Below are 10000 nucleotides of genomic sequence, written 5' to 3'. Positions count from 1 at the left end.
ACAACAATAACAATAAGCAACAATAATAAACAATAATAAACAATAATAAACAATAACAAACAATAGCAAACAATGATAAACAATGATAAACAATAATAAACAATAATGAACAATAATAAACAATAATAAACAATAGTAAACAATGATAAATAATAATAAACAATAACAAACAATAATAAACAATAATAAACAATAATAAACAATAATAAACAATAACAAACAATAGTAAACAATAATAAACAATAGTAAACAATGATAAACAATAATAAACAATAACAAATAATAATAAACAATAACAAACAACATACAAACAGACCAGCAAACAGACAAACAAAAAACATACAAATAAACAATAATAAACAATAATAAGCAATAATAAAAAATAACAAACAAACAACAACAAAATAAAGACAGCAACATACCAACCTGTCTATCGTTTACGTTAATTTTGTCACGCGTCATTGCTTTCTCCATCTCCACCAAAGCATCTACCAAAGTACAAAACATTTTAAGAAAATGATGTGTGTATGTAGAGACGGGTAGGTAGGGACGGGTAGGTAGGGACGGGTATGTACTTATTCATGCTCATCTCCTACATCACATTCACAACTGTTGCAAGCTGCTGCAGAGATGCACACAACTGCTGCAAACGATCGAGGTAAAAAGATTGTGATGCAAGAGATGAGCATAAATAAGTACATACCCATCCCTACATACCCATCCCTACATACCCATCCCTACATACCCATCCCTACATACCCATCCCTACATACCCATCCCTACATACCCATCCCTACATACCCATCCCTACATACCCATCCCTACACACCCATCCCTAAATACCCATCCCTACATACCTATCCCTACATACCTATCCCTACATACCCATCCCTACATACGCATCATTTTCTCAAAATGTTTTTATACTTGTTTCATTCATTTTTTAGTTTTAGTGTGCAGCTTGGGATTTAATACTTTGACTGGTGTACGTAGCAGCTGATGTATGTAATAAGATTGATTGCATCAATAAACACTCCTTCATGCACCAAACAGTCAACACTTACTTGTACAGAGAGTCAGACAGCATGCCGTTGAACAAACTATAAGAGTCGTACAAGTTCAACTACTCGCAACTGTAAGCAAAAAGTGGAAGTGGCAGCTAAGCTTCCAAACGGTAGTCACATATACACATGTGTAGTCACAACACGGCGTTGTGAAAGCAATACCCAGACTTGCAGAGCAGTTGACTGATACTAGATGGACTTTGCACATTTCCAGCTGTTGAGTCAGTGCAATTCCTTGGACAAGAACGAATAGTTTCGTATGACTCTCATCGTTGCAGCTGCTTTGAGTGAAGCGCTAGCCTGGCTGACAAAAGTGAAATGTGAAAAAAATCGCATTTTTACTTCATGATAGATGGCTTCTGAGACGATTAGTGTCAGTGCTACAGTAGGACACCACTTATCCGATGGGCATGGGACCAAAAGGACGTCGGATAACTGAAAACGTCGGATAACTGACGCATTTTGAAAAACGACTGCAGAATACTTAAAGAAGCTCAACATCTAATTGTACATGTAACAACTAATACAGTATAACTTCTTTGACTAGGGAGAACACTAATGGGAACTGTCAAGACTTAAAGTAACCACTAATATTAGTCTGAATCAATGCTTTCGCTCTTCTTGCTGTAGTTTTCAGCAGCAGCCCATTCAGTAGGACCATTGTGCTTACTGAAACTTCAGGTTGTTCTTCCTGGTACTGAAGAACCGTTTCTAGAGCTTCATTTAATTTGACGACACGTGGATCATGGATACAGTACTGTAAGCACAGGAATCGTATATCCTAGTGTGCGCACAGCCTCGTAGTTCAGACAAGCCATGCACCGTCGGATAATCCGTGCTGTCGGATAACTGAGTGTCGGATAAGTGGTGTCCTACTGTAGTAGTCTGGATACAATTAGGAACGTGTGAAGCCGAGTGCTAGGTGGCTTTGAGATTTCTTTACTGAGTTCTGAGAGATCTGGCTGGGATGCGGTTGAAGTACTTTTGTATTTTAGCTGCCATTTAGTTTCTTTGTATCCCTACATTAGTCACACATAATCTGACTGTCTCCGCCATCATACTTCAAACAAGAAATTTCTCGCTGGAAATATGATGGCGAAGATGGTCTGGCGATGTGAGACTATCCCTACATAGAGAGTGCGGTGAGAGTGCTACCGCATTCTCTGATTATACACTACAGTATATAATTACAAAAAAGTAATGATAACTCACCAGTAGCTACTTGATGTCCCAATCCGCGCGAACCACTGTGGATCATGATGCAAACCTAATGCAACACGTGACATCACACCAAGCATATTATATATATATATATATATATATATATATATATATATATATATATATATATATATATATATATATATATATATTGAACAACACAACAATACATGTTCAGGTAAGATTTGATTTCATTACTTGGCCTTTGGAATCGATTCCCATCTTACGAGCTGCCGGCATGTCGTAAATCTCGTCAACAACTTGAATCTCTGCATAGTGATTTCCAGCTCCCAAGGTGCCGAGCTACATAAACAAAGAAATCATTACCCTCAAAACTGACACACATGCACACACACACACACAGTAACACACACACACACACACACACACACACAGACACACACACACACACACACACACACACACACACACACACACACACACACACACACACACAGACACAGTACCTGAGGAAGGCCGCGTTTCTTTGCTCTTGAACTGACTTTTGATGGATCTGCCTGCAGCATACGTCCGTACTCCTCGCAGTGTTCTTTGTCTTCAGCCCAAGCGTAGCCTTCTCGTAGTGACCAGTCAACACCCATTTCTAAAGCTTCCTCCAAATTTCTGAGAAGAAAGGACAATCACATTGCTTTAGTATGTTGTTAGTTACTTGATTAAGAAACATCAAATGTGTTTGCCAACCAATCTGCCTGCCTGTCAGCCAGTCTGCCAGTCTCTCCCTCTCCTCCCTCCCCTCCCTCCCCTCCCTCCCCCTCCCCCTCCCCCTCATCTCCCCTTCCCCTTCCCCCTCCCCTTTCCCTTCCCCTTCCCCCTCCCCTTCCCCCTTCCCTTCCCCTTCCCCCTTCCCTTCCCCCTCCCCTTCCCCTCCCCTCCCTCCCTGTGTGTGTGTGTGTCTGTCTGTCTGTCTGTCCGTCTGTGTGCGTGTGTGTCTGTCTTTTTGCCTGTCTGTCTCTGTCTGTCTGTTATGCTTACTTGGCTGTCATTGGGATCACTCCTTTAGAGCCAACACCAACAGGAATATGGTCAAAAAGAGACTGTGCAAGTTGCTCTTTCATTGGATGAATATCCTTTTCGTAGACGTTAGTACGCAGCAATCGAACACCACAGTTGATATCAAAGCCCACTCCACCTGTAATACAAGAACAAGCAGATATACATATGCATGCAAACAAACTGATAAACAAAGTGAAAAATCCAGATACAAAATAAGTAAACACAAATGAACAGACAGACAGACAAAGAAACAGACAGACAGACAAAGAAACAGACAGACAGACAGACAGAAAGACAGGCAGGCAGACAGACAAACAAACAGACATACAGACAGACAGACAGACACAGACAGACAGACAGACAGACAGACAGACAGACACAGACAGACAGACAAACAGAGAAACAGATAAACAGAAACACAGACAAACAATACAATACACAAACAAACAAAACAAAAAAACAAATAGACAAACAATAAAATGAAAAACCAACAATATTATTCCGTCAGATTCACTGAGTTGTACCTGGAGAGACAACAGACAGAGGATCTCCCATGTCAAATGCAGCCATATTTCCTGTTGGTAAGAAATCAAAACGTCAGCAAGTCCATCACATTTCTAACACAAGCACCTGTCACCAATGGCAAATCCATAGCCAGAATGAACATCAGGCAATCCGATTGATTTCTGTAACATACAATAATGTAAGACTATCATTGATAACGATGAGTGCACAAAGATAGACAAACAGACAGACAGACAGACAGACAGACAGACAGACAGACAGACAGACAAACAGACAGATATATAACAAACTTTTGTATCTATATCTTGTAATAGTTCATGTATATAAAATATAAAGATTTGACAGACAGACAGACAGACAGACAGACAGACAGACAGACAGATATATAACGGACTTTTGTATCTATAGCTTGTAATAGTTCATATGTATAAAATATAAAGATTTGACAGACAGACAGACAGACAGACAGACAGACAAGCCAGACACGCAGACAGACAAGCCAGACAGGCAGACAGACAGACAGACAGACAGACAGACAGACAGACAGACAAGCCAGACAGGCAGACAGACAGACAGACAGACAAGCCAGACAGACAGACAGATAGACAAACAGACAGACAACAGACAGACAGATAGACAGATAGACAGACAGATGGACAGATGAACAGACAAGCAAATGGACAGACAGACAGACAGACAGATAGACAGACAGACAGATAGACAGACAAGCAAATGGACAGACAAATAGACAGACAGATAAACAGACAGACAAACAGGCAAATGGACAAACACATAAACAGACATCAAAACGACACCAAATTCACATTCAATATCACACCCCGATAATGCCAGGGAGAGACGCCACGTTCGCAATCTGTTTCACTCCAGGCAGAAAACCTCCAAAACCTAGAGACGAACCCAAACCTGACAACCAACCTCAGGTGATCACGTGACCACAAGCCTACCACCGCCTCCAGAGTGTTGCTTCAGTTCGTCAAACATCAAAGTCTCTAAGTTGTTGTTAACATAGAAAATCCCTTCAACCTGTTATTGAGAACAATAAAAAGATAAAAAACGTAAAAATGGAAAAATCGGTATTTGACTGAAAACTCGCTCACATTCATGTTGGGAACAAATCCTTTCTTGATTCTGAACCCAACCGGTGATATACGCTCGATAAACTGCAGCTCCTCTTTGTAACTGCGATGAGTGGACATTTTTGCATTCGCGCATGCGCAAATGCTTTCCGGTAATGTGTTATGGTAGACAGACAGACAATGAGACAGACAGACAGACAGACAGACACAGACAGACAGACACAGACAGACAGACACAGACAGACAGACAGAATTGTTATTTGTGTAATTGTAATTGTAGTTGTGACACTTGTTGTTCATTAGCTGTTACTTTAGTTTCACCTGTATTAGCTTTGATGTATAAAAATATATGAAAATTTGACAGACAGACAGACAGACAGACAGACAGACACAGACAGACAGACAGACAGACAGACAGACAGACAGACAGACAGACAGACAGACACAGACAGACAGATAGACAGACAGATAGACAGACAGATAGACAGACAGACAGACAGACACAGACAGACAGACACAGACAGACAGACACAGACAGACAGATGCCACTGTAACCCCACTAGTACTGGAGCATTTTGGAGCTTGGGGGATCGATGGGTGGAAACTGCTGTGCAAATTATCAAAGAAGTCATCGGACAAAGTGGGACGACCGAACGCTGCGGAGTTTATCGACTTCTGGTTCAAACGCTTTTCTATTCAGCTCCAGAAGTGTAATGCTAGAGTCATCTCTAAAAAGCTATCTTCGCTGTCTGAAGACAACAGATGTGACCTCTTTGCCACCCAGTACTTCAGGCACTAGCTGGTACTGGAGGCTTTGCTTGTACACTGTAGTTTTTAAGTGTAGTCCTCATTTTGTTTTACACGAGTTTCAATTTTAGCTTAGTTTAGTTGATGAACACTACTAGTAGTTGGACAGTACATAGTACCCTGCATTGCAAAATGCATCATAGATGTAAGTTCAAATATATGTGATGGATAGACAGACAGACAGACAGACAGACAGGGACAGACAGACAGGGACAGACAGACAGACAGACAGACAGACAGACAGGGACAGACAGACAGACAGACAGACAGAGACAGACAGGGACAGACAGACAGACAGGGAGACAGACATACAGACAGAGACAGACAGACAAATAGACATACAGACAGCAACAGACAGACAGGGACAGAAAGTCCTTGTTTATGCTAGAATGCTATTTATGTCAGATGCCTTCTTCTGGAACACATGAGCATTGCACTGCAGCAATTTGATGGCAATTTGCTTCCTCCAGTAGAAAACAAAAAACTTGAAATCTGTATGGACTCGTAATTAGCCTTTATTTGCTATTGTACCATAGTTCATGTTTGAAAATATACTACCATTGACAGACAGATAGACAGACAAACAGAGACATACAGACAGAGACAGACAGACAGACAGACAGACAGGGACAGACAGACAGACAGACAGACAGACAGAGACAGACAGACAAATAGACATACATACAGAGACAGACAGACCGACAGGCAGACAGACAGACAGACAGACACAGACAGACAGGCAGGCAGACAGAGAAAGACAGACAGAGAGGGCAGAGACACACACAGAGAGACAGACAAACCACATCCTTTCAAATGGAAACAGACAACTCGACAAATCGTTCACACCCAATTTAATATACTCTAAACAACAATCCTACCCGGCAACACATTCCAACACACACACACACACACGCACACACACACAAACAAACAAACAAACACACACACACACACACACACACACACACACACACACAACACCACCCAAACAGTTCACTTCAATATCCAGTTAATATCTAGAGGCTAGTGTATTCAACTACAAACAGATGCTTTGCCTTGTCTACAATAATAACAACTACACGAAATGATCATGATCTCTATGCAGCTCCAAGGAAGTTAAAAGATCAAAAATCAAACAGTTATTGGCTCTCGCGGATCATCATCTCCACAATCTGTGGCATCTTCTGTCTCGTCTTTGTCCAAATGTGTCAAGTCTTCCTGAGATTTGCTCAAACCGAGTTTGGCGATCTTCAGAGTGGCGGCAACCGCGTGTTGTGCTTTCTGTAATGAGATGGACAGCAAGATGTGAGTTGATTGTGTGGTAGAGTTGATGGTCTGACTGTTTGTATGTGGTTGGGTCTGTTGTGTCAATCTGACTGTCTGGTGTGTGTGTGTGTGTGTGTGTGTGTGTGTGTGTGTGTGTGTGTGTGTGTGTGTGTGTGTGTGTGTGTGTGTTTGCAAAATTTGCTGTACAGTAATACTGCTAAATGTTATGATGCTGTGTGAGTGTCTGTCTGTCTGTGTGTCTGTCTGTCTGTGTGTCTGTCTGTCATATATTTCCATTACAATGAAATTTCCATCAAACTCTAAAAGCTGTCTGTCTGTCTGTCTGTCTGTCTGTCTGTCTCTGTCTGTCTGTCTGTCTGTCATGATCATATATTTCTTAGATCAACATTTCTGGAAAAAAATTAAAAGGATACAAATAAAATGAAATGTCTATAAATCACTAGTGCAAGAAAGCTGTCTGTCTGTCTGTCAGTCAGTCTGCCTGTCCATCCGTCTGTCTATCTGTCTGTCAGTCAGTCTGTCTGACTGTCCGTCCGTCCGTCTGCCAGTCTGTGTCTGTCTGTCTGTCTGCCCATCCGTCTGTCAGTCAGTCTGTCTGTCTGTCTGTCTGTCTGTCTCTTTCATGCTGTCTTACCTTCCACATAAGCTTTGCAAAGTTCTTCTTTATCTGCTCTGAGACGAGAGCATGAATGTTGTCAGTCTTTGCTGTATCACCAGATATCCTACACACAAACATGTTAGCACAACACACAACAGCCGAAACAACTGATGCATACCAGGGATGTCCGAGTGCTTGTTCACACGTGAATCGCCTCTTGACATCCATTTCCATCAAATGACGAATGAAGTCTTTGGCTACCAAAAGCAAGTTTCATTGGTTCTGCTGTTGGTTGAATGGCATGATGTACATGTCTCTTTGGATTATTGCTTTTACTGTTGACATATGCCAATATATAAATGTTGTATCTGTCTGCCTAGTAAGGTGGTTGTATGTAGAGTATCTGTCCAAATACATAAACACCCCTGACTGTTACATACATCCCTGACTGTTACGCACCCCTGATTGATATGCACCTCTGATTGATATGCACCCCTGACTGTTACACACATCCTGGCTGTTACACACATCCCTGACTGCTACACACATCCCTGACTGTTACGCACATCTCTGACTGTTATGCACCCCTGACTGTTACATACATCCGATAGAAAAGAACTATTGTGTATGTTCGTAGGTTCATTAGACTTCAGAAACACACAAGTGCGCATCAGTACCTTGTGTTCTCCTTTCATTTTTTGATAGCATTTTCCCTGCTAGCTACACAAAGGCGCATTTGGCTACACATCCATTCGATGTACGGCAACAGATCACAAAGCGTGAGCAACTGTCACTCCACCTGGATTGCGTCTCCAAGTTCATGAACGTTTTGAGGCATATGAAGCTCAACACGCCGCTTGATGACAGCCCAGAGGTTTTCTATTGGTGCAAGATCTGGTGAGTTAGCGAGCCAATCAAGACCGTGACGTGCCCAGAATCTGGTTTTTTAGCTTCACTAGCAGAATTTTCTTAGGCATAGTGTAGCTATAGCCTGCGTCATAAAGTTCCCTTCTGCTGGTGGAAGAACTGACGACAAGTCCTTCCTACACTGCTACCTGACGGGCAAGTTGTTTGCTGATTTTGTTGTTCCTTGTGTGCGTCATGTTCACTAGGCTGTTCGATGGTTTTCAGCTAGTTTTTTGGACTTCCACGGGAAGCTCTACGTTCTCCAGCGTCCAATCTTTTGAGAATTCAGTAAACATTAGAGCAAGAAACACGTAAAAGTTGGGAGATCCTAGATGGCTTCTTGGTACCAGAGCGGTAGAGTAACAGAATATCGCGGCGTTGTCTTTCACGACTCATTTGACGAAGGAAAAGTTCTCTAAGCGGATGCACAGACTATGGAATAGTCTTTGTGACTGCTTTTCAGCTGTTTGAGAAAAATTTGGCGCTGCTTTCTTATTACATAGCAAAACAAGAAGACTTCCCAAATATAGTACAACTAAACCGGAAATGTGTCAATAGTTTTGACGCGGACTGTACACCTCTGACTGTTACATACACCCCTGACTGTTATACACATACCTGACTGTTACGCACATCTGACTGTTACGCATACCTGACTGTTACACACATCCCTGACTGTTACGTATCCCTGACTGTTATACACCCCTGACTGTTACACACATCCCTGACTGTACACATCCCTGACTGTTATACACCCCTGACTGTTACACACATCCCTGACTGTACACATCCCTGACTGTTATACACCCGACTGCTACACACCCCTGACTGTCACAAACACAAAAGCTTTTGCATACCAAATTACATGCCTTATAGCAACTATTTCAAGTCAGAACATGCTGCTGTTTAGTTTGTTTGTCTGTCCATCTGTCCATCTGTCCACCTGTCTGTCTGTCCATCTGTCAATTTGTCTGCATGCATGATTAACAATAAATCTCTACACAACTACCCCTAACTACCACCAACAGTAACACTGCAAGTCACAAAGCCAACTTGTCCAACCTGAATCTGAAATGTTGTCCCAATACGGTGAGTCAAACTCATACTCTCCTTTCATTATCTGAGCAAACAACTCTTGATCACTTTCGTGATAAAAAGGTGGATACCCACATAATCTACACAATACACTCAATACAACTGAGTGAGTATGTCAATGTCATGTGACATACAAGATGTATGCTATGACACCAATAGACCACATGTCCACCTCTTTCCCATAAGGTCTTTGTTGCAGAACTTCTGGTGCTAAACAGTAACAGAATGACAATGTTTAGTATGCTGACGTGATACAACATTTTTAGGGAAATGTGTCTGTCTGTCTGTGTGTCTGTTTGTGTGTGTGTGTGTGTGTGTGTGTGTGTGTGTGTGTGTGTCTGTGTGTGTGCGTGTGTCTGTCTGTCTGTCCGCCTGTCTGTCTATGT

General features: G+C 41.8%; 2 protein-coding genes across 2 annotated transcripts in view; both read right to left on the bottom strand.

Annotated features, from left to right (window-relative positions):
- Positions 1–5048, bottom strand: part of LOC134197025 (RNA-splicing ligase RtcB homolog) — a 9667-nt gene extending 4619 nt beyond the window's left edge. Inside the window, exons 1-10 of the mRNA XM_062666258.1 lie at positions 4943–5048; positions 4790–4868; positions 4663–4730; positions 3937–3985; positions 3824–3874; positions 3279–3435; positions 2753–2909; positions 2484–2588; positions 2277–2331; positions 427–488 (exon numbers count right to left, since the gene is read on the bottom strand). Of these exons, the coding sequence (XP_062522242.1) occupies positions 427–488; positions 2277–2331; positions 2484–2588; positions 2753–2909; positions 3279–3435; positions 3824–3874; positions 3937–3985; positions 4663–4730; positions 4790–4868; positions 4943–5041 (882 nt within the window). The 5' untranslated portion in view covers positions 5042–5048. The remainder of the gene's footprint in view (positions 1–426; positions 489–2276; positions 2332–2483; positions 2589–2752; positions 2910–3278; positions 3436–3823; positions 3875–3936; positions 3986–4662; positions 4731–4789; positions 4869–4942) is intronic.
- A 1684-nt stretch (positions 5049–6732) lies between these two features.
- The window catches only part of LOC134196981 (calcium/calmodulin-dependent protein kinase type 1D-like), a 7160-nt gene continuing 3892 nt past the window's right edge, over positions 6733–10000 (bottom strand). The window contains exons 6-10 of the mRNA XM_062666209.1: positions 9749–9824; positions 9582–9694; positions 7792–7870; positions 7650–7737; positions 6733–7009 (exon numbers count right to left, since the gene is read on the bottom strand). Coding sequence (XP_062522193.1) covers positions 6860–7009; positions 7650–7737; positions 7792–7870; positions 9582–9694; positions 9749–9824 — 506 coding nt within the window. The 3' untranslated portion in view covers positions 6733–6859. The remainder of the gene's footprint in view (positions 7010–7649; positions 7738–7791; positions 7871–9581; positions 9695–9748; positions 9825–10000) is intronic.

This window comes from Corticium candelabrum, chromosome 22, assembly GCF_963422355.1.
Source record: "Corticium candelabrum chromosome 22, ooCorCand1.1, whole genome shotgun sequence".
Taxonomy (NCBI): domain Eukaryota; kingdom Metazoa; phylum Porifera; class Homoscleromorpha; order Homosclerophorida; family Plakinidae; genus Corticium; species Corticium candelabrum.
Note: the sequence above shows the minus strand (reverse complement) of the source record. Positions and strands in the feature narration are given on the sequence as shown.